This window comes from Tasmannia lanceolata, unplaced genomic scaffold, assembly GCF_043159265.1.
Source record: "Tasmannia lanceolata isolate RefF3 unplaced genomic scaffold, GAP_Taslan_0.1 ptg000013l, whole genome shotgun sequence".
Classification (NCBI taxonomy): Eukaryota; Viridiplantae; Streptophyta; class Magnoliopsida; order Canellales; family Winteraceae; genus Tasmannia; species Tasmannia lanceolata.
This window is the reverse complement of record NW_027518690.1, coordinates 412,166-436,333: the sequence shown is the minus strand read 5'-3', so window position 1 is coordinate 436,333 and position 24,168 is coordinate 412,166. Positions and strand designations below refer to the sequence as shown.

The following is a 24,168-nucleotide window of genomic DNA, read 5'->3' as shown; positions in this document are numbered from 1 at the left end:
AATATGGATCAATCTGGTACCTGCATGTGACAAATGCGTCGTGGTTTAATTATATAAAAAGTTTAAGTATTTTGAGTTAGTATTCTTAATTACACCGTGCATGATAAATCCTCATTGACTCGAGATATCTAACTCAACTAAAATATCTCATCCGGGCATATGAACATGGACATGTTCATCATGATCTCTTGAAAAAAATCAAAATGACTTATTATCAACGCATGATCAACCTCATCCGGCTTAATCGACTTGGGTTTGGTATTCGAGCAGTAGACCATACTAATGTCTCACACCACCCCAATGACTCAGATGATTCATTTTTTTCCATAAACGTATGATCTTTTCTCAGCAAAACCCTAAGTGAGGCTTGACAATCGAGGGCATAAGATCATCAGATCAAGGTGTTCTCAACGGTATTTGGTTGATCCTGGCAGAAGTTCAATTCAACAGATATGATAATGTAAATTAGCTAGAAGTTAGGGCAATGCTGTCTTTTAAGAACAAGCGTAAAAATGACTTTCTTGTAAGCAATTTCCATTGTAACAACCTCTAAAAGCTAGGAAAAATGCTGAGGCCCTGTTCTTTTCATATTGTGACCAACGATTGTGGCCCCGAAACTGATTATTGGACTCATAATTAGTTTAATTCTGGGTCCAATAATCGTTTGAGGCCCACAATCGGTTGTCACAATCTAAAACAAACAGGGCGTAAAGAGAAAGTCACTTTTACCCTCATTACGGAAGACAATAATTAGGCTCCACCTCTGCTTTGCTTTTGAAAACAAATCCATGGATCTTAATTGAAACCATAAGGCCCGCCAAATGCTGTTGAAAACGCACCATTGTTTGATCATTTTAGACTTGATCCATCTAAGAATCGATCAAGCCTCATTTGGTCCATGTTTGTTCTGGATTCCGAGAACCGATTGAGTCCAAAACTGATTATCGGATTCAGAACCAATCCTTACTATTCTAAAAGCCTAAAGCTCTGAAATTTCGTCAACATCTTTAGGTCAAATTCCCTTTAAGTCCCACTTTTCATTTCATAAAATTTTCTGTTGTGTCCTCTTTCCTTAAAGGCTTTTCCGTCATTTCCATCTTTACTTTACCCCTCTAGATACGTCCAAAAATACTGCCAACCGTCTTCATTTTAGTCTTGCTGTGGCTACAGTTGTCATCCCTATCCCGCCACCTGCCTCCCATGCGTGCTTTTTGTCTGGCGGGTTTACTTTGGTACCATCGTCTCATTTCAACCATTTTCAAAACGCTCTCTCATGTCAACCATTTTACCTGTAATTTTTCCAGGTATGCTCCCTCTCCCTCTCTCACTATCTCTGAATCTCTCCGTCTCTCAATCCCTCTCTCAGTCTCTCTCTCCCTCTTTCTCCCTCTCTCAGTCTCTTTTTTTTTGTTTCAAAAGCGTCTTCACTCTAAACAAATCAACGGAATTTAATGCATCCGTTTACTAATTTATGAATGCTGTGAAGATCGAGTCTCTACAAATTTAGAAAATGGGTTTATTTATATATTAATGTTCTCTCTCTCTCTCTCTCTCTCTCTCTCTCTCTCTCTCTCTCTCTCTCATTTACATATTTCATTACCGATTTACAGGTACACCCAAGAATACCACTCCCTGCAGCCTTTTCCATCCAGAATACTTAATTCCATTTTCCTCGAAATGGTTAACAAGCTCAGGGCTTCTTTTGATATCTCTAAAAAGTTATTTGCACAAAAGGTTTTAGAATTAATGGGGTTCTTTGCAAATAAGGTTTGATTGTGTATGATTTTCCGTATACATTTTAAAGAATATTGGTAAGATTTTCTGATTTTTTGGTTATGTTTTTTTTTTCCCTTTATCTTTGAAAACCCCCCTGCAACATAGTAAAAAACCAGATGGATTGCATTGTCCTCTACTTTGAATTTTCTCTAAATGTAAATAGTCTTCAAATAAAATGATGCAGCTAACGTTAGAAAGTCTTCTTTTTGACAGATGTTAAACGAGAATGCGTGCAAAAATATTGTCTGTCATTTAACTTCCTTTGCAAAAATGCCTGCAAACTGTTTGACGATATTCCTCAAATCAAGAGTCCAACAAAGTTTTTGTCTTCCAGAGACGAAGCTGAAGAGCAAATTAGGGAAAAGTTAATCAAACCTCCAAACAATAGTATTCATTACCCTATATGGGATGATTCCAATGGAAGTGGCGGTAATGTTCTTCAACATTCTCTTTCGTTTCTATGAATTTGGGCTGTATGGTTGTTGCTAAGATAGTCAATATTGTTTCTACTTGTTTATTCTGATTCGTTTATGTTTCAGCCAAAAAATTATATTATGAATAAATAAATCCTCCTATGCTCATCCTTTTGCATACTTGTAGTTCCATGATCCTTAATAGAATAATGATATGGAGAAAGATTTGGGGCTTAGAGTGGAACTGAACTAATAGCCTTTTCACAACTTAGCAATCCTGGTTCCTTATTTTTTGGCATTTTCCCCTTAAATGGCATAACCACCCTTCCCATGCCATGTGGCATGTAACAATTTGTGCGGTTCCACTCTAGGTCCCCAAATCGGTCTCCATAGCAGCACTATCCTTAATATCTTGATCTGCTCCACTAGGAATAAGATTTCATGTACCTGAATTCTTGGAAGCAGAGAAGTTTATCGATTACAGTCTCTTGCTGGGTTTTCACTTCTCTGATGACCTTTCAGTAGGTAAGATAGGGTTGTTGCCATTTGTTGCACCTTCCAATAAGTTCATTTCTTTTTTCCTTTGTTTTTATTTAATTCTTTAAAACAAACTGACTTTATTAACATTAAAGAATCAATGAACTGAATTTATATGACCATTGAAGAACCTGGTATGGCCTTTGGTATTCTTCATGTAATAGTTCTTTGAAGCAGAGACCCAGGACATGGATCATATTCCATCTGCACAATGTGATATTCTGCTGGAATCCTTCTTCCTTCAATTTTAGTTTATTCCACTTTGTGGGCTTCATTTCTAAACACGTATGAATCAAATTAACAACACCCTGTGCACAGTTTTCATTGTAGTACTTAGGATTTCCTACATTTTTCATTATAGTTCTCATGCGAGGGACATTAGGAGAATTACCGAGTTCATGTGTCATTGAAGAGGTAGATTAGGGATTTTGGATTGCTCATTTATACCGCAGAATATTAAATTTATATCCAATTAACTTTGAATTTAAATTGTTGTTTTCTAGGTACACCTGTCATGACTCACAAGAGGCGAAAAGCTATTTCGGCAATCTATGGTATATGATTGAAAGTTGTATATGATCTTTCGATTAGCAAGTTTCCTCCAAGATACGGAAATCAAAACAAAACCCCAATACCTTTCCAGCTGTTATTTTTGTGCTGAACTTTATGTTTCTCTAGCCATTAAAATCTGTCATTTTCACATAACAGATATAAGAAGCACAGTGATATGCATGATCAAAATGCAATTAGTGCAAATGTATTCATATAGAGAAAGAAAATAGTTACAAGATTGCACGCATTAATGAAAATTAATTCCGTTTTTTTTTTACGTCATAATTTCCATTTTTTTACTTACCGTTTTTTTTTTTTGACATCATAATTACCGTTCTTTTTTAGTTGCTCATATTTTTCAGTACACATGTTTATTGACTTCTTTTACAGTTACATAAATAAAAAAATAAATCCAAAATGATAAATTTAAGGGTTTGTGTGCATCTATTAAACCCTTCTATTTTTGTTTATTCTTTTTGCCACTCATGGATTCTTCTGTCATTTCTCAGCAAGGAGCAAACAGACAACTTTGTTTCCCATCCAAGCAGAGCCTTACTTAGATGGCAGGTAATTTTAAACTCTTCTAACATCTTTTTCTTTATTTTAACATTAGAACATTTAAAGATTAAAGTCAAACTACATGCGTTCATTGGTCTACAATCTTATCTTTGTTCAAATGAGATATCTTGGTGATAGCTATTTGTGGGTTCGAACTGCACATATCCAGCACTCATTAGAGTACAAGCAAAAAATGGGGTGTGTGCTTCTTACTGATAGGTTTTTAGGGGTTTTTGGATACCCATATATAGATATGTGTGCTTTAATAATTGGCCATAAAAGTGGAAACATGAAAATGCTTTTTCAGGTTCAACATGAAAAAATACAAGGAACAAAACACAAGTTAGATTCCAAGATGGCTCCTTTGTTTAAAGTCTGCCACATCAATTTGCATTAAAGGGGTGCGTATTATCCTACAAGGGGTGCGAATTTATCATCGCCCTTTGTTTAAATGAGATATCTTGCTTATAGGTTTTTCTTAGCTCAAACTGCAGATTTTCCGCTCTCATCAACATACAAACAAAAAAATGGGGTGTGCGGTTCTTCCACATAGGTTTTTCTGGCCGTTTTGGATACCTACATATAGATATGTGTGTGTATGTTCGTCAACGAAGAGAGTGCACTTATCCTTTCCCGCTCTCATCAACATACAAATATGGTGATACAAATATCAATGGCCTTTTATTACCAATCTGTTATGGATAAAAAGAAAAGGGGAACTTCACTCCATAACCGCTACCCAGGTATTTATGAACATCATTCTCCTTTTGATCCTTTTTATTATTATTATTGTCTATCATGAATATAATCTTCTATAACATAATATAATATTTATATTTACATTTTGGCAACAGAGCTTTATGGATGTGATGAGGGACTTTTAGAGATGGATGGTAGAGAGCTTTCATTTGGAATAAAAAAAAAGAAGCCTATTATGACAATGTTCTTTTCCATCAAACAAAGTCCTCAAAGTCTCACAGATACATTCCACAAGTGGGGTTTTCTTTCGCTTATGCTATTCTCTTATGTTCTTTCTTTCTTGTTTTTATGCTTCTTTTATTCATGTTTTCTTTTGGGATTTATTGTTTTTGAAGTACTTTGTTGTTTCACATTTTTTTTTTTACTGATCATCCTTTTATGACCTTAGAGACTACAGCGAGGACATTAGATGCCCCAAAGATTGTAGATGGCTACTGTTTGAACTTGCTGAATTGGAGTAGTAACATTGGAAATACTGTGTACTTGTGGGATGCTCCCGATAGGTCTATATCGGAGCTCATGTCCGTGAATGATGAGAATGGTCATGTTACCGGTGTGAGTTGGGCTTTTGATGGACAACATATTTTTGTGAGCTTCAACAGTTCTGAGGAGCAGCTATGGGACTTTTTGTGAGCTTCAACAGTTCTGAGGTGCAGCTATGGGACTCCACTGCTAATCGAAAGGTTTGCGTTTTCTCATTCCCGTCTGCCATTTTCCTTAGGGCTCGTTTGGATTGCTGGAATTGGAAATAGGAATTGGTATTTCATTCCTTTTTGGCTGATTCTAGCATTTGGCTAGCCATTGGTGGCGTAAAAGGAAACGTGTGGTGGAATATTTGCGGGAAATAAGAGTGGAGATGGATACCATGCAAAATAGGTGTGATTCGTTCATTCGAGCGTCTCTCTCTTTCTCCCTCACCTAAAATCTCTCACCAATAGAATATTTTTCTCTTAAAAGGGAAAGATTTCAACAGATTTCACATAGATCCAATGTAGTTCTTGAATCTTCACAAGGCGATTGGCCATCTCGTTTTTGTTGGCCGGCTAACCCAGTGTTGATGTTGTAAAATAAACATGTTCCTGCACTTTTATGTCGTAAAATACCTCAGTCTCACGTGCAATGCACGTGCCCTTTTCCTAGTTAACCAAATGTAAATTTGATTTTTGTAGTCCTTTATCTCATGCACGGAATATCGCTTGAGGAAGGCAACGAAGGTCATTTTATTAAGATGCCTCGCGTGCCAAGGGAAAGAGCGGACTGCCATTATTGAAACAAAGGCGTGCGGATTTGATTCTTGGGCCTATTTCGCTACTTAAAATAACCAATAACACCCTCATTGGGTAGCCTACGGTAAGAATAAGACAAAGAAGGTCAGTGATATTTAAAGGGGTACCGCTGGTCATTATTCATCACTACCGCTAATGCTATTACCAAGAGAGACGTACTCTAGACTGAATTCCAAATCTATTTCTTTTCTTTGTTTACTCCAAATAAATAAACTCTTCCTCCTTCCCACAAATATCCCGCTTTTTCTCCCCTTTTCTCTGCGTGTTTTCGTTTGAGATCCGATCGGGCAATGGCGACACCGGCCGGTGAGGGTCAGGGTCAGGGTCCGGGTCCTGTTCAACAGCGGCCTCAACCAGGGTTCGGGCAGAGTATTACTGGAATCATACGAATGGCTGTGATATGGTACTTCGCCATGAAGATTTTCTCGCCCAAAAAACCCTCTGACCCCTCTCAACAGATCTCCAATCTCTTCCACAAGGGCGAGCCTTTGGTCTGAACAAATACCCATCTCTCTCTCTCTCTCTCTATGTTTTCATCGAATTTCTTCTCTCTCCTCTTTTAATTTTCATAATATTCAAAAAATAGTTTCTTCTTTTCTTTTCTTTTCTTTCTACTCTAATTATTCGATTAGATGTTGGAAAGTCTAGAAAAAGCTTCATCTGATTGTTTTTTCTATCACTAATTATAATTTTATAAAAAAGAAGTTTATTCAATGTTAATTATTATTATTTTTTTCTTAGGTTTGAACGTTTCATTGCCTTGAGAACACCCTTATCTACTTACTTTACTTTTATCTCATGCTTACCTGTCTAATTAGTGAAATCCTGTAAACTGACCCAGCCATTGAATTTTCATGTGTATGTTGAAAAGATGCTTAGTTAATGATTTTAAATGGTTATTGATGCAAGTTATATGTGTATAGAAGTAACCCTATTGATTTTATGGAAATTCTCTGATAGGAAACTAAATCAATGGAATAACACTATAGAATAACTTGTCGTTGGGAACATTAGGGGTCTTTGTTTCTTCCAAACCTACGCTAAACCTAGTAGAAATATTTTTCTATCCAACCACACATATTTTAGGTTCCAAAACCCTATTTTCACTTATCCTTTTTACCCATTAGCATCCCTTCCTTAGATATGTCATACATTAGTTTGGTATTAGAGTAAAGTATTAGTCATTTCTTCGATCGTCCTTCGTCAGATTTGGCATCATAGCTCAGGGTGGAAACATGTCATCTAGATGCAATTCCAATCGAATAATTGAGTTGTTAAAAGGCTTACACGTCAAATTTGAATGGTTTCAGTCCTACCCGGATCGTGTGGATCGTACTCACCAGTTGGTGTTGCAAAAGTAGGCATGGTGTTTTCTGTTCCACCAATGCTCGTAAAGCTTAAAGATTATATTGAATTTGAATCTGACATCCAGAGTGTGCTCATTAGAGGATATGATTGCAGAAAAATTTAAGATGAAACTTTGGGAAATGCCATCCATTTTGGCCTATTCACATAGAACACCTAGTGACTTTTGTTGTTGCACATGTTTGGAATAGTAAAGTCAATAAAAAGTACAATGTCATTATGAAGTATAAGAAATTACAATGACCAGTCTCTCCTTTAACTCATTGGCGTGCGTAGACTGTTTGAAAATATTTTATGGACTTCTTTACATTGTCAGAAGTGCTTTATCTTTCGTTTGTGTAGCATGTGCTTCTAGATTTCAGTATTAAATATCCAGTGTCATGATTTTCTGTTTGCATCAATATCACTTTTGGTTTCTGATAGTCTCTAAAATTGCTGAGTAATGTATGGTATATATTTCCTTAACAAATGGAAATTTCTCTATGATATCTATTACCTAGCAAATGACAAATTAAGCGAGTTCCGTTTTGTCCTTTTCCCTGGTTATAACTTTGGGAGACCCACCTTTTCTAACTTCTAACTTCTACCTAATGTCATCATTTCTCTTTTGAAATAAGATCTGATCCTATAATAGTTTGTTTTTCTATTTTTTTTATAGTTCTGAAACCTATTGTCATTCTCGTTCTATAGTCCTCGTCTGATGTTCTGTATGATTGTTTTGTTTATGCTGACGTGTTATTATTCCTTATTTTCATATGCTTCTCATTTTATTCTGTTCACAAGTTAAAGCCAATTGCCATTTTGTTATTGACCAGGACATGTGGGTTTTTCTTTCTGAACATGAAAAGTTCAATGACTTTGGCAATGAGGGTGCCCTTGTTTGGCATGAGACAAATATACCATTTGCAGTTTGGGGATCAGCTAGCACTAGGTCTTATTCTTTGAAGTATTTTCCATCTGAGGTATTGCTATTTGGAATGTTCAAACTTAGCCCCTTTTTCTTTAGTGACTGTCTGAATGATTAACTATCACCATATAAAATCTTGAATCTTGTGTTTTGTGTATTTTCCAGGGTTTGAAGCACAATGGGAGCCTCTATGCCCATGTTTTCTTTGCTCGCTCGGGTTATCCTCCAGATCCTAGTGATCCTGAGTACCAGCCATTTTCTGCCTTTGGGAGGACAAATCGTAAGTGTAGTCCCTCTGAGTGGTCATTATAGAATTGCCATTTCATTAATTTGTCAACATGTGATGGCTTAAGAGTTTGACATTGATTGGGATTCTCCCCGTCCCCCAATTTCAGCTGTTGTGGTATATCTTCCCAAGCCAAAAGCAGATAAGAAGAAGAACTTGTTAGGAAATTCCAAACGGTCTGAAGAGGTCAAATTGGTCTCTGAGGTTTGTTCTTTCTTTTAGTATTATGTATGTCAGCGAATGAGTGTCTTAATTATTAATTGATTGTGAAGTCTCAATGACCACATTTCACATGACTCATAGTCATATATAAGCATTTCCATTTCTGGATGAATTCTTGTTTGCTCTTGGGCTTCAACATGTTTTTTGATGAGAAAGAATCTCACAATTGTGTCCATTTATATTTTGACCTTGTTATATTCTTGGTAATGATCCCTTTTTGTATACTTGTTTGGTATATATATATATATATATATATATATATATATATATATATATATATATATATATATATATATATGAGAAAAAAGATTGAACGCTTAAGCGTACGTAAATTTGGTGCGCTTGAAACTTTAAGTGGGTTTCTATTGGCTATCAAATGGGCCCCACTGCTAGTGTTTGCCACAAATAATTATATTTAGATTTCAATAAATGCAAATTACAAAGAAGATGGGGAGAGTGTAGTGGTGGTGGTGGGTGGTGGTTGTTGGGGAGGAAAGTTCCGAAAGAAATATCAAAAAACCAAAAGTTTCTCAAAGGGAAAGACTTGGATCATTTGAAGTTCAACTTGATCGAAAACTCTAGCTAGCCTCGGATCGATTTTTGGGAATTCAGGTTGATCTTTTACCATAAAATCGGGTCAGGTTCGGGTTGATTCCAATTCATTTTTAGGAAAAACTCAACCTAACCTGATCCAAGTTGCATCTCTGGTTAGAATGTTTGCAGTTCTTGGAATATGCTTATATGAACGGGTCAACTCCCTCTAAGATGAATCATTTATAATTTCCATGGACTCGAAATTGATCACTTAACCCATGTGATCACATCCTCCGAGTCTACTTATCCGTAATGGTCTTGATCGACAACTCCTTCAAACGAGAAATTTATTAAGAAAACCCCTTACTTTGAGTTTGTAATTCCAATGGCCTAGAATGTAACCCATGGTTTTAAACTTCAACCGACACGTGCCGGTTACGATGGGGATTGAAGTCCAAAGTCCAGGTCGAAGTCCAAATTTTGATTCCTTGTTACCCCATAACAAAAAACCCCATATTTCCACAAAATATTAATGTCAATTCCTTAAATAAGTTAAAAAGTAAAAGAAGTGGCACCATCATTAGCTTTCGAAACATGAATTATCTATGTTTAGAATGAAGCTTACTGTTTTTGACATCCGTGACAACGCATAATAGCAGGCGCTTGATCTTGTTAAACCATTATGGATGATTGTCTATATTATCTGTAGAAAAAAAAAATGTTCCAGCTGATCCAACAATCAATATTATAAATTTTTGTTTCCGATCGGTATTAAAGATTACAATGACAGAGGTAATTTTAGCCATTAAAAAATGAAAAAAAATTGACAGAGGTAATTGGTCTGCCTCAGTGTTGAGAGGCGGACCATTATTGAGCAGGTATGGCAGCCCCACTCTCATGGGTTGTTAAAACTCAATTTCGATGCTTCTAGTCTGGGTAATCCTGGACCCACTGGTATAGGAGTTCTTAGAGATTCTAGGGGAGGAGTTTCGTGGGCATTGTCAAGGCCCATCGGGACAGCGGATGCATGCAAGGCTGAGGTTTGATCTGTCCATCAGGGGAATTTTTTTTGGAAAGGGACGACCTGGATAGGGTAATAGTGGAGGGTCATTCCCTTAATACTATCCGATGGCTTAGAGGATCTCCGGTCCCTCCTTGGAGATTCACTCATCTCTTTGATGAGATTCTTGATAAAATTGTTGGCTTGTTGATTATCTTCATGTACGTTAGAAGATCAGCCAATAGCGTGGCTGACAGCCTGGCTAGGGAAGGCGTAAACAAGCAAGGCCTGGAGTTGTTTGATTTTTTGCCTCCTTGATTTGAGCCTTTTGTTGTAGTTCTCTTGCTGTTCTCTTTCCGACTGTGTTCTCTTGTATTTTCGGTGCTGACCTTCTTGGTCATCCTTTTATGAATGAAATCTGATACCATTAAAAAAAAATAAAAAATGACAGAGGTAATTGGTCTCTGTTTCTTTATGCGGGAGTTATAGAGGAATTGCCTGAGAAAGATATTCTTCTTTCTTGGGCTACATCCTGCGACCTAGGTTTTTGGAGAACTGCTCATGTTATAGATGAGATGTTAGTTTCGATTAGTATCTTTTGTGCATGTTCTTGAAGAAGCCAATGAGGTGACTGAAAATCTAGTTAGAGAAGGTGGAATTTAGAAATTGGCCATGCTCTAACCGGCGTGTAATGTTTGTTTGTTTTAGTAACTCCTTTTGTTATTGTTCAAAATAAAAAATATGTGCAAGAAAATTTGGCTATTGAAGATGTTATCTCAAAAAAATGCCAAAATACCTATTGTGCTTGGTTCGCTCAGGAAATGCAGGGTTATGTGCAATTTTGATGGACTAAATATTATCGAGGTAGAAAGATAAAAATCCAGGTCACCTGACAATGCTAGTACGCAACTAAGCATATATGATATCATTGCAAGCAGACGAAATATCATGATACTCAACTTCTGTGCTGTACTTAAAACAATCCGTTGTGATTTTCATTTCCATGAAATCAATGAAAAACCACAAAAGATTCAATAACTAGTGGCGGCTATTACCATTCCCCCAAAACATAAATAAATTTAGTGGCGGCTATTGAGAATCCTAGCTCCTAACTCGATCAACTATAGCATCGACAGTCAACCCCAGCCGTTTTTTGTATCTGTGCGTAGGTGTGGGTGGGTGGGTTGGGGGAGAGAGAGAGCAGTCAGAATTCCTATTTACTCAGATGATATTATATATTGCAGTGAAGTGAGATAGGGTCAGGTTCAATGTTCAATACAAATTGGCGCATAATTTGCAATCTGGTTGTTATGGTAGACTTTGATTGTAAAAAAATCTCCAATTAAATGACTAAATACTGTGAAATGGGTCGTAAGTAACACATAGACAAGAGTTTTTGAAGGGATTGCTAATCTCCTCACTTATTCATCAAAGTAATAGCTTCGGTAATTGCTTGGGTGAGGATTCTTCCCTCCTTCAAATTTATCTTGGCGTACAACCTATGGTTGGGTTGGAAGGAGGTATACTCTAGTGTGAAAGGCGGCCATTGATTAACCAAGAATGGCAGGCCCTGATAAGTGCGTTTTTCATGCTAAATTTCGATGGCTCTAGCATGGGTAACCCTGGTCCCGCAGGCATTGGAGGACTATTGAGAGCCTCAAGTGGTGAAGTTATTTGGGCCTTTTCAGGTACACCATTGGGAGAACTGATGCAAGCAAGGTGGAAGTCAGGGCTGCATATCAAGGCATGCGATATTTAAATACAGACTTATTAGACAGGACGATCGTAGAAGGAGATTCTATGAATGTGATTAGATGGTTTAGAGGGACGGTCGTGCCACCATGGAGTTTCATCCAATACTTTGACAAGATTCAAGACTGGATAGAAGGCTCCTCAACTAAGTTGCATGGATTCGGATTCGCGTGTCGTGTCGTGTCGGGATCCGACACGGATTCGAGGCGTCGGATTCGGCGAAACCCAAAAAGTAGGATTCTTGGATTCGGTAATTTTTAAATTAAATAAAATTTTAAAAATTAAAAATTAAAAATTATATTTCCAGCAACCTAAATAAATGTATATGTGTGTGTTATGAAAAATTTGGGGATGAAGCCGTAGAGTTTTTATTAAGAGAATTGAAGAAGAAGGAAGGGGGTCGATGTTCTAGGGTCAAGGCGCTAGGGTTTTTATTAAAAGAGGATAAGAATCTTGGTGTGTCCCACGTGAATCCATGTCCAATTCGTGTGTGGAGACATGTCGACACGGAATTGGCAGGGGGGGGGGGGGGGCTTTGGAAAGAATCCATGCAACACAGCTCCTCAATCACTTTCACCCATGTTAGACGGGCCGCTAACAGTGTGGCCGATAGAGTGGCCAGGGAAGGGGTCGGGAGACAGGGTTTGGAGGTGTTCGATTTCCTTCCCCCTTGATTGTTGTTATTCTTCTGTATTTCCTTATGCTTTTTTAAATCCTCTAGTTGTACTTTTGGTTGACCATCTCAGTCTTATGTTCTTTTGAATGAAATTGCAACCATTCAAAAGAAGAAAAAGTAACACATCCTTCATCTAGGATTCTCAACTCAACTCAAAAAAGCCTTTGTCCCAAACTAGTTGGGGTCGGCTAAATGAATCCTTTAGAAAAAAATTTCATGATTGTGATCTAAAAACATCCGGGAGATTGATAAAGCCATCAACATATATAGAAGTGTTAACTCATCCATATAGACTGTTTGGATCACTACGCCTACCTGGATTGTAACATGACTAATTTCTCAACCTGCAGAGGAAGTGCTTGTTTTAACTGATATAAGGCCCTTATAGCTTACTTTCAAATTTAGGACCAAGGATTTTATGCCTGGGGTTTGAGATATACACACCTTCAATTAAACATGGCAAAAATCTGTGTTTGACATCCAATTGAAGATGACCTGATCTCGAGGTAACTATCACGTTCACGAATCTACAGTCATCATTTTTGCCACTGGAGCTAATGTCTCATCATATTTTAAATGCCACTTGATACAATGCTCTTAATTTCCTTCTCGTGGTTCTCATTTATTTCTATGGTGCTTTGGGCTTCCAAAAACTGGCAAAACTTATCTGTGGGCACATGTGCACACATTTACACTTTTCTTCATAGTGCTTGTTGTGGAGCTGTTTAACTGTAGATATATTAAATTGGTTTGCTTTCTTTTCATACAAGATAAAATAAATATTTCTGTCATTTGACTTATTTGTCAAATTTCCCTATCCATATTATTTTTGTCTCTCAAATGCTATCTTCTTTTTCCTTTTCCTTTCAATCTGATGGTTTGTGGGTGGTTGTTGTAGGTGATGGATGAGAGTCAGATTGATGCTGAAGATAATGGCCCTACTGAATGGATTTCATATTGGAAACCAAATATTACAATTAATCTAGTTGATGACTTTACAAGGTATGGTTACTAATGCTGTCAAATTGCATTTTTGTTATCTGAAATCTGGCTTTATATAAATAGAATACAGATGATGCCACAACATATGTATACTTTGAGGACCATATGTTCACGCTGAGTCTTTGTTTTTTTTTGAAATAGCATTCACGTTGAGTCTTTATTCACATTTTCTGTGAAATCTGTCTTTATATAAAAAGTAAGAACGCAGGTGATGCCACAACTACTTATACCTCTTGAGGTCCATATATTTTCACGCTGAGTAGATATTCAGATACTCTGCGAAATTATTGGTCTCATGTATAGCTCCATTATATTGGTATTTATGCCGACTTTCTGTAGTATACTAGTATGAAAGTGAATGCTTGTGAAATATGACTGCAAAAGCTATATACGAGGTTTCACAATATCATGTAATTCATCTTATGGAGATTTGGCAGTGGTACCCTGTATGTTTGATGGTATGTAAAAGTAAGATGCAGGCAACAGTATGAAAAGGACTTGGGCTTACTTGGAGATTGTTTTTCAGTTTCAAAGTTCAACTCATCCAGATCGATGAAAAATTTGCTACTTGTATAGAAACGATCGGATGGTGATCGACTTGATCAATTTATTTTTTATTTTTATAAAGTCAGAGTACGGACTAGGTACCTAGGCTCTGTCAAACCTAGTCAATTGGGCTTAGTTTTTAGTCAAAGGAGTTTTTGAACACTGGGATGTGATACATAAAATGTATATTGGGTTAAATAATGTAGTGTAGGTGCCTAATCTCAATGTCATTGATATTGAAAATGCTGACATTAATGTGTAGGGAGAACAAAATAAGTTACATGGCTTTCTTTTTTGCTTCCTTTCTTTTTCCCCCTGATGAGTGGCATATTTGTCAAAAGGAAAATAATACTACCAGAAGGGCAAAGTTTCCCAATATGAAGCTTTGAATGGATAATCCCTTCCCTGGGCAAAAACACCCTGTTTTGACATTTGGCTTTTGTTGAGAATGGATGAGTGCCACCACTAAACTGTAAGACAAATCCTAAATTTATGAGGGATATTCAATAATGTCCAACAACTTGAGCATTTTTTGAAGCCTAAGTTATAGCATTGCCAGAGTCCACCTCTGCCTTTAATTCACCATATTAGACTTATTATGAAAAATCTTGGACCTTCTACAAGAAAATGTGGCTTTTGCCTCATTTGAGTATCTGATACGGCCTGAAAAAGCCCACTCCGCACCGCCCAAAGTAAATCCCTTTTTTTTTTTAATTATTAGCTCTTCTATCTCGAATGATCGTATCTTGTATCCTTCCGAAAATTTTCCATGTTCGGGTAACATTTGTTGTCAAAGATTTAGTTACTATTCTCATTACAAGTTTACAACTAACCCAAGGAATGCCATGGAGTTCATTTCTCCTAATAATATGGTCCTTAGTGTCTAAAGGTCCTACTGCCATTCTTAAAATGACTCTTCCATTCAACTAGGGAAGACCTAACTCAACCTGAAAACTCAATGAAGAATCATTCCAGATCTTTTGGGCCATACACAATGCATGAGTAGATGATTAACTTCATCTATATGTCAAACACGTATTTGCTAGACTGTATTTCTACTCTTTAGATGGTCACACCTCAAGATATTGTTTGTTGTTATAGCTCCGTGAAAGCGTCTGCACTTGGAGGGATACCCTCCCAACACCCACCCACCGATCCGCTTTGAAACATGTGGAAGGAATACCCCTTCAAAGCTCTAAGAAAGATTTGACCAAGAGCAAAGCCTGACCCTTTCCAATTCTCTCCTCTGCCACGATGGCTTGGAACTTTCCTTAAACCTTATGGGTTGAGGCTTCGAGGATTGGTACAGGCAATTCAAAAGCAAATCTTGACCCTTCCACAGGGATCACACCTAAACTTTCCAATGTACTCCTGACCTAGGAACATAAAGTTCTCACTTACTGAAAAATACTAATAGACAATCACTTCCCTCATAAATTTTATACCACACTATTCCGCTTTGCCGTTATTGATAATCCATCTAAGAACCCTTTTACACCTAACAGTCAATAAGGAATTCAATACACAACCATACAAATCAAAATAGAAGAAAAATATAGTACACAGTACAAGGAGGTTTTGGGAGGATCACATTAAGTTTATAGAGGATTGTTAATTGGGAGAAATTAAAGGAGATTTTTACTCTAACCAGCTGCTAAATTTAGTTGTTTTATTGATTCTAACAAATAGATGTCTGATGTCTATCAAAGATGACCCACACAGAGATAGTGTTGGTTTTGTCAACCGGTTTTGTTGTATGCTTGCTAATGCCCCGACAATTGATATTTTTAGAGCTTTAACATCTCCACGTTTGAGGTTATGATTTTATATTTAAGTTCTTAACAAGGAAGAGCATATCTGCACATTCTTTCTGTACTTTCCTTCTCCTTTAGGGGCCGTTTGGATACTCGGATTTTAGAATCTTGGATTTCCTCAAAATCGTGGATGGAAGACGGGAGAAGTAGGAGAGCGTCCATCGTTTTCTGATTTCTCGCTCTTCTTTCCGTTGAGTGAGAGAGTAGGAGATCGCTGCTGTTTCCAGGTTATAGAAATCTCAGGATGGGGGAGAGATTTCTAAAACCTGGATTTCTTACTTAAACCCTTCATCTGCAACCTACTTTCCCCCACATCTGCAACCTACTTCCATTGTAAATTCCAGAATTTTACACTGCTTTCAAACTAAAACTTGAATTCTGAAATCCACGTATCCGAACAGGGGGTTAATGTTTGTATACTATTTCATATTTTCATATGGGAAGATGGATGATTATTTGCTTTTTTACAGGTACCCTCATAATGCAATTCCACCAAATATAGCTGATTGTATCCTTGATTCTTCAACTAAACTGACTTGCAGTTTCTCGAGGTGTTTTTCTACATAACTTTCAAATGTGACTTTCGTTGGGTGCTTGCTGGATGACTATTTGCTATTTGGATATTTGCGATTTTAAAAATTAATATTAGATTTGTATCTTTTCAGTGACTACAAGTCATGTAAGTCGTTTGAAGGTGAAGTTTTATATGCAAAATACAATTGTGGGACAATTTTTCCATTATGAACGATAAATTTGTAGGTCTTTTTTGTCCCACACCAATGTGCATCATTTTTTACATGGTACTTTGTACTCTGCAATGTTTATCCTTTTGACCGAGGCTGAGCATTGAGTCATAGAAAATTGCGTAGTTGTGAAAAAAAGCGACTCGGCTAGCATCTACCCTGCCTGTTGTTATGAGATCAGAATTCGTGATTGTCATGCAGGTTTCTTTCATAAACCTGAAACTCAACTGAGCTTATGTAAGGATGAAACTGAGTTGTATCATACTATTAAAAAAAACCAAAATTCTTATTTTTCAGTTTCCTTTTAGTCTTACCTTTTTCTTTTATTTAATGAGCTAACCAAGTGGCTGATCGCCTCGCGAGAGATGGAGTATCAAAGGAGGCTTTATCTCTTTTCGATGCTCTTCCCCCTTAATTTTTTTTTGTTGTATCTTCTCTCATTTTCCTTTTTCTTTCTTTTGCTTTGCATCTTGACCATCTCGGTCGTTTCTTTTAATATATTTGGCTACCATTTAAAAAAAAAAAGATGTGGGATTTTTTAGGGTTGCTCCATACCTCAAACATAAGGTAGCTCAATGTCTCAACCAGGTCGCGTAATCGATCCCAATTTACATATTTTATTAAGAGAAAGGAGAAAAAACTCTTTTTTTGGGTGGAGGGTGAGGGCGAATTATTGATTGCAAACATTTATCTGAAAGCCCCCTAGCCATCTACTTGAACAAAGTATCAGAAAAAATTATGGTACATTGTCCCATTCTCATCTCCTTCTGCAATTAGCAATACCTAGCACATTTTTTTTTTTTCATTTTACATGATTCTTTTGGGCCTTTGCACTAATTTTTAATTGATTTAGCTTAATTGCCAAGCTTTGGAAAGACCGAGTTGAGCTCAAAAACCAGCAGTGAGGGGGTTTATTAATTACAAACATTTATCTGAAAACCTATAGCGATCCACTTGAACAAAAGTAATGATTGTATATTCTCCCATTTCCTTCTACTGCTGCCCTCATCCCCTGAATAATGATATCTGGAAACCTCTTTTGCATGATTATTTTAGGCCTCTGCACTAATTTTTAATTGATTTAGCTGAATTGCCAACTTTTGGAAAGATCAAGTTGAGCTCGAAAATCATTACTTCTTTTGTTTTAGTTTGTGTTACCGAGAAACACCTTCTTTCGCTTATTGTTTATGGTACATACCAATGTGTTACAGCCACTTTACATGGCAATTTTTATTTTTCTTAGCACATACAACAATCTGAATAAAAAACAGTTGTGAGTCCGTAAACATGCCCATCCCTTGCTGACATGTTCATTTCAATCATTTAGAAATACATTTTATCTTCAACATGGTTTCAAATTTCGGCCGAAATACTGAATTTTTTGGCCGAAATTTCGGATTTCGGCCGAGACTGGCACCAAAAGTACGTTTAATCGGTGTCGGTCCAGATTTCGGCCGAAATTTTGGCCAAATTCAAATTTTGATTTTTTTTACTTAATTTCAGCGGTTGTGGCCGAAACCAACACTGAAACTGAAATTTAAAACCTTGATCTTCAAATAGATATCAGTCAATCATCTTAAGTCAGTAATGGTACCATTGAGTTCCTTAATCTTGAGATGGCAGACTTGAACGTTGAACCTAGTGCAGGGGGCTACTATCCAACAGTTTTCTTCAACGAGTTTTGGCTACTAAGGAATAAGTTCATACCACTCAATGATACAGTGACAGAATTGCCCCTTCATTTAGATGTGGGTCCCATCAGCATGACAAAATGGCAACTTTTCCTACAGATTGACCAATCATTCCAGATTCACCGTAGTTATGGAAGCATGCTCGAAGGAGAGACTGATGAACTTAAGGTAATGATGACATTATTATTGTTTATAATGGAAATTTTTTGCTAATCTCACAAAATCACCTATGTCTTACTTCATTTGCTATTTGAATCACATTGAATCACATTTTTAGTGATAAAAAACCCAACGCGGGCAAAATGAGCCCCTAGTCTGAGTTTAGCTGGAACTCAGTTGAGGAATTGTTCGAGCTTAGAAACTTACTGTTGTGTATTTTTGAGTACTTAATTGAGTTTTGTGGGGTATAGGGAAACTGGGTTGTTCTTTTTAACCAAGGTTTTAAAATTTGATTTCGTAATGCGTTTCGGTCCTCACCGAAACCGAAATTTCGGACCAAATCCATCGAAATCAAATCACGTGATATTTTATCCCATACAAAATTTCCGCAAAATTTCCGAAATAATTTCAGCTGAAATTTCGGGATAAGATTAAATAATGAATAAAAATCAGTTTTTTTTGGTGATATCCCTTAAATTTCGGTCGAAATTTTTTAACGTTTCGTCTTCACCCTATTTCGATTTCGCTCTCGACCAAAACCCGAAATTTGATTTCGGTCGAAATTTAAAACCTTGTTTTTAACTTGACCATTGTGTTGACTAAATTCTTTCAACTATTTTCTATTAAGGCTAGAAACCTCTTCTTGAGAAGAGACTAGTTCTTAATGCTGCGGAAGAAGGTCGCTATTTTAACAGTCTAATTATCATAAGCTATGTTGCATCAGTACGGATAAGAGTGTCGGAATCCGACACGGGTATCAAGTGTCGGATTTGGCAAAACTCACAAAGAATGATTCGTGGATTCACCAACTCAACTCAACTCAACTAATGAATCCTTTAGAAAATTTTCATGAAGAAGGTGAAAGGAATGAAGAAGGTGGATTCACCAAAATATTTTAATCAATTCTCAAATTTTTTTTTTTTTGCATAATACATGCTTATAACAAATAATATATTGAAAATTTTAATTTTTAAGTTGATATAATTCTTTATTTCCATTTAAGAAACTTACTATTACGATGGGTAAAACTCAAAAGATGAGGAATTGTAAAGTTGTGGTAGTGGTATTCAGAAAAAAAAAACATACAAAAGAGATTTAAAAGTGTCTTGAGAATCCTGAAGTATTGAAATCAGAGACATGTCGGACACGGATTCTTCGCCCAATTAGGAGAATCCATGTAACATAATAGAACATCTAGGATCCCAGCAAAGGGAAGAGGGCACTAATCTCTCACGAGTTATATTTGCATAGGGTGTCATTCGACTCATTCCCACTTCAGGATCTCACATTTTGGGATGCTTTGGATCCAAAAATAGCTTGGTTTCTTCTTACTGTTGCCACATCTGCTTATTATCACTTCTGGCTCTAAGATGCACACTTAGCGACATTTCATGGTCTTTTCTTTTGGCTTACTATCTAATGTGTTCGTTCTATTGTCAGAGGGTGTTCTTGGAGGGAAATCCTTATCTCCTGATGATTACGGTTGCTGTCTCTCTACTTCATTCTATATTCGACTTCTTGGCATTTAAGAACGGTATGCACTCAGTATCCTGAAGCATTTCAGCAATTTCAGTCCACTGACCTTTTGACCGTGGTTTTAAATTTCGTCCGAAATACAGAAATTTCGACCGAAATTTCGGTTTTGGCAGGGACAAAGTTTAAAACCGAAACCAAAATTTAAAAATCTCGGCCAAAATTATAAGATTTTCAACTAAATTTCCACAGAAACCGAAATTGCCACTGAAATTTCCACCGAAAATTTGTTTTCAGCTGAGACCGAAACCGAAACTGAAATTTTAATCCTTGCTTTTGACTTGGTTGATGTTTTGGTGGGTATTATCTTTTCTGTTTTCTGTTGCAGATATTCAGTTTTGGAACAAAAACAAGTCCATGGAAGGACTTTCAGCAAGATCAGTTGTTGTGAGCTTTTTCTGTCAGCTGATTGTTTTCCTGTACCTACTCGACAATGATACCTCATGGATGATCCTTGCGAGTTCTGGTATTGGAGTTTGCATTGAGTTTTGGAAAATTGGGAAAGCAATGCACATTGAGGTATGATGTTTGTATACAGAGTTTAGACAGCTATCTTGAAATTGGCATCTTCTTGTTAGTTACATATGTGAAAATATGATCTGCCTTTTGCCATGTGGTTCTGTAATATTTCTAGATATCTAGGTATACTTTTATTTACATTTTATCCCCACTGTCACACACACATATATATATTTTAAAAATTATGGTATAATTTGTAGGATACTGATGTTTGCACTACCATATTTTTATAATGATAAGAACTCACCTTGTCTTTTCCTTTTAAATTGGCTGCTGAGAGCTTTTTGGGAATAGGCTGAACAGCTTTTGACAGGTTAAATAATAAAAGACAAGTTGTGTTCATCTCATTATCAAAACACGGTAGTGGGAATATCAGTGGCCAATTTGTTATATGATTTGGATGTCTTTATGGAGATGTCTGCTAGTCTTGGTGGTTGTCATCCGACCTCATTTCTACATTAGACATGCAAAAATACACTTACATGGCCAAAGAGCCTTGAAACTCGAACTATCAAGTGTAATTGGGATATCTTATTCTGTTTCTTATTTCAGATTGACCGAAGCGGAAGGATTCCAATGTTGAGATTCCGAGACCGTGATTCGTATGCAGGAAACAAAACAAAGGAGTATGACGATCTAGCGATGAAATATCTATCGTATGTGCTCTTCTTTCTCGTGGCTTGCTCCTCTGTCTATTCTCTCATGTATGAGCGCCACCGGAGTTGGTATTCTTGGATCCTCTCTTCCTTCACGAGCTGCGTTTACATGTTTGGTAATCTTTCTTCTTTTCCCCTAATATAATTGGAGTTTCCTTGAATAGAATGAGGTATAAAGAGAGCCCACTGTCCTTGCTTGTGGTGGTGTTTTAGAATATCACTATTCCTATGAAGCTTCGGTTCTAAAGTAGCCTTTTTAAAAAAAAAAAAAGGTTCTTGTGAGTTTTGATTGTTTCTCAAAGTTATCAGAGATTCAGAATACTCCATTTTTTAGATATTTTCTAAATTGGAGCAAATATGTTGGATATTATCGACCCCATTGAAGGGAAAATTTTCCAGCAATTTTCAAAACTAGACGATTGATTACGACTTGAAGAGGGTCTAAGTCAACTTGGAACTCTTCTCTGAACTCGAAAGGCTTATGCTGCAGTGATTTTCTGGGCATTTGAATACTAAGTGAATTGAACTGTCGAAACCCAAACAGCTCTGAAAACATTCTTTAATGGTTTTTCCCTTACTATTTAAAAAGCTGATGGTTGGGATTGTTTTCATGTTGCAGGTTTTATTATGATGTGCCCGCAACTGTTCATAAACTATAAGTTGAAATCAGTTGCTCATCTTCCATGGAGGCAGATGACCTACAAATTCCTCAACACCATCATTGACGATCTTTTTGCTTTCGTCATCAAAATGCCGATGCTACACCGGCTATCTGTTTTCCGAGACGGTGAGTTCAGAAAAGTTTTTGAGATTTTGTTCATCCGTGATTGCTATCATGCACTTGTGGTAAAATACCCTAATTGGACACATGTTCTTCCCCTCACTGGATGACTTGAGGGGAATGATGGTAGACTCCCCAATTTCCATCATAAATTCAGTAGTACTATTTCTACTACTACTACTATATGATCAAATGGATTTTTCATGTGGAAACTTAGCCCCTTGGCGTTTTTGTTTTTACCATCCATTTGTAGGGCTGCGGTTCACCAATGTGTGTGTGTGGGTCATATGGCTCATCTGCTAGTTCTAATTGTTTGACGGTTTCAACATGGTATGGTCGTGCTTGGGGTGGGCTACTAACTTTGATAGTCCAAAAAAGTAGTTTACAAGGGATCTTAATGCAATCCAAGTCGAGATTTTGGCCATTTGGATGGGGTAGAGGCAGTTTGGTCATTCCAAAGTTCCAAAATTTGGATGGTGTAGAGGCAGTTTGGTCATTCCAAAGTTCCAAAATATGGGTTTTTGAGTGCTTATTAGTTTTTTAATGGGATTTAGAGTGCTTATTAATTCCGTAATTATTAACCCTGAACTTTTGAATCAACAATAATGCTACATGAATGGAAGTTAAAATGCATCCCTTGGCTGAGCGGAAGGCATTCTGGTAAAACTTAAACATGGGCTTGTTGTTGCTTGATCATTTAAAACACCATTTTTTAGTGTATGTGTTGGTATTTGTGAAAATCCATCATGATTCCTTCCATTCATGTTGCATGAGTAGGTGAAACAGAAGGAATTTCAGTCATTGCTAGGGGGGTATATTTGGGACATGGGCATGATTTTTCTCGAGTTAACCACAACTCCCTTGTAGATGATTGACCATGGATCCTAGTCAATACATTCATCTATGCAAGGGGAAACATTCATTCCCTCACTTGTGAGGGAAGTATTGTGAAATTTAAAATCTGGGTCTGTGATTGTGTGTTTTCTTGTGATATTTTCACATCGAATCATAGGAAATTTCCTTGCCTATGAATGAATTGACCAAAACAGTTGTAACTTCTCTGAATTGACCAATACACCCATGAGATGAAAATTGCATTCTTTAGTAATGGGTGAATGCATTTGGGTCAATGGTAACTTTAGCCAATTGTTGACACAAACCAACCCTTTTCATTATTGCTGCTTTGCTATGGAACAATTGCAGAATTTTAACTTAGTTTTTATATGCCTAATCAGTGTAGTTTTTTTTTTTCTCTCTCTCAAATGCAGATCTTATTTTCCTCATCTATCTCTACCAGAGGTGGGCTTATCCAGTTGACAAGAAACGAGTGAACGAGTTCGGCTTCGGAGGGGAGGAGGCTGAAGATAATCAGGTTTCTGATCCAACGGCTAATAAGAAAACGGACTGAGCTGATCTTCTACCACAGCCATGAGATCATCTTCACATCTGCTATATAAACTGTAAAATTGGATTAGGAAGATGTCAGTTTTTGTAGGTTTTCTTTCTTATATTTACTGTTTCAGTTGCTTTTTATCTGGTGTGATGGATATTAGGTTCCTTGGGATTTTTTACAGGCCATTTATGCCAGGTGGCAACAATTTTATGGCTGAGCTGGATGTTGGGATAGTGGGTCCCACCATTGGTGACTGTTTTGCACAGAGTAAAAAATAAATAAAAAAAAAGACCAGCATTTTAAAGCATTGTTCTGATGATCCAAGCCACTCATCTACTGAATTGTACGATGAATGGGTTTTGCCACATTCCAACCATCCGATTTGTCAAGTTTTTGGAACCTTTAATCCTATCCGTTTGTCTGACACCAAAAGATTGAAATGGGTTGGATCTTCAAAATAGAAGATTTTTGGGTATGGCCGATCTACGGTGGTTCAACAGAATGGGTGTTTCATACGTGGGCCCCAACTGTACTTTAGAAATTTCTAACTAGGAAATGATAACGCCACTCCTAAAATTTCCTAGAGTGCCCGATACCTTGGGCTTCAAGCCACTCCTAAGATTAGGCATATACCAAGCAAATACATTTGTTTTATGGGATTTGCTTAGGAATTTTGCGGATAGGCATTTTGCGGCTGACTTTTGCATG

The 24,168-nt window shown here is 37.0% G+C and overlaps 1 protein-coding gene across 3 annotated transcripts; it reads left to right on the top strand.

The window, feature by feature from the left end:
- The first annotated feature begins 1,872 nt into the window (after nt 1–1,872).
- Nucleotides 1,873–23,767, top strand: LOC143889390 (uncharacterized). 3 transcript variants are annotated; one of them, XM_077393567.1, is made up of 18 exons: nt 1,873–2,205; nt 3,230–3,280; nt 3,788–3,845; nt 4,144–4,237; nt 4,331–4,579; nt 4,691–4,829; nt 4,984–5,278; nt 8,062–8,208; nt 8,319–8,433; nt 8,549–8,643; nt 13,522–13,625; nt 16,456–16,493; nt 18,352–18,587; nt 20,019–20,112; nt 20,440–20,630; nt 21,183–21,402; nt 21,906–22,073; nt 23,336–23,767. In XM_077393567.1, the coding sequence occupies exons 7-18, from the start codon at nt 5,213–5,215 to the stop codon at nt 23,473–23,475; spliced, it is 1,614 nt and encodes a 537-aa protein (XP_077249682.1). In that variant the 5' UTR covers nt 1,873–2,205; nt 3,230–3,280; nt 3,788–3,845; nt 4,144–4,237; nt 4,331–4,579; nt 4,691–4,829; nt 4,984–5,212; the 3' UTR covers nt 23,476–23,767. The 3 variants fall into 3 exon arrangements, with proteins under 3 accessions (XP_077249682.1, XP_077249683.1, XP_077249681.1); XM_077393568.1 differs by lacking the exon at nt 4,144–4,237; XM_077393566.1 differs by lacking the exons at nt 1,873–2,205; nt 3,230–3,280; nt 3,788–3,845; ... (2 more) ...; nt 4,691–4,829; nt 4,984–5,278 and adding an exon at nt 6,050–6,372.
- The last annotated feature ends 401 nt before the right edge of the window (nt 23,768–24,168 follow it).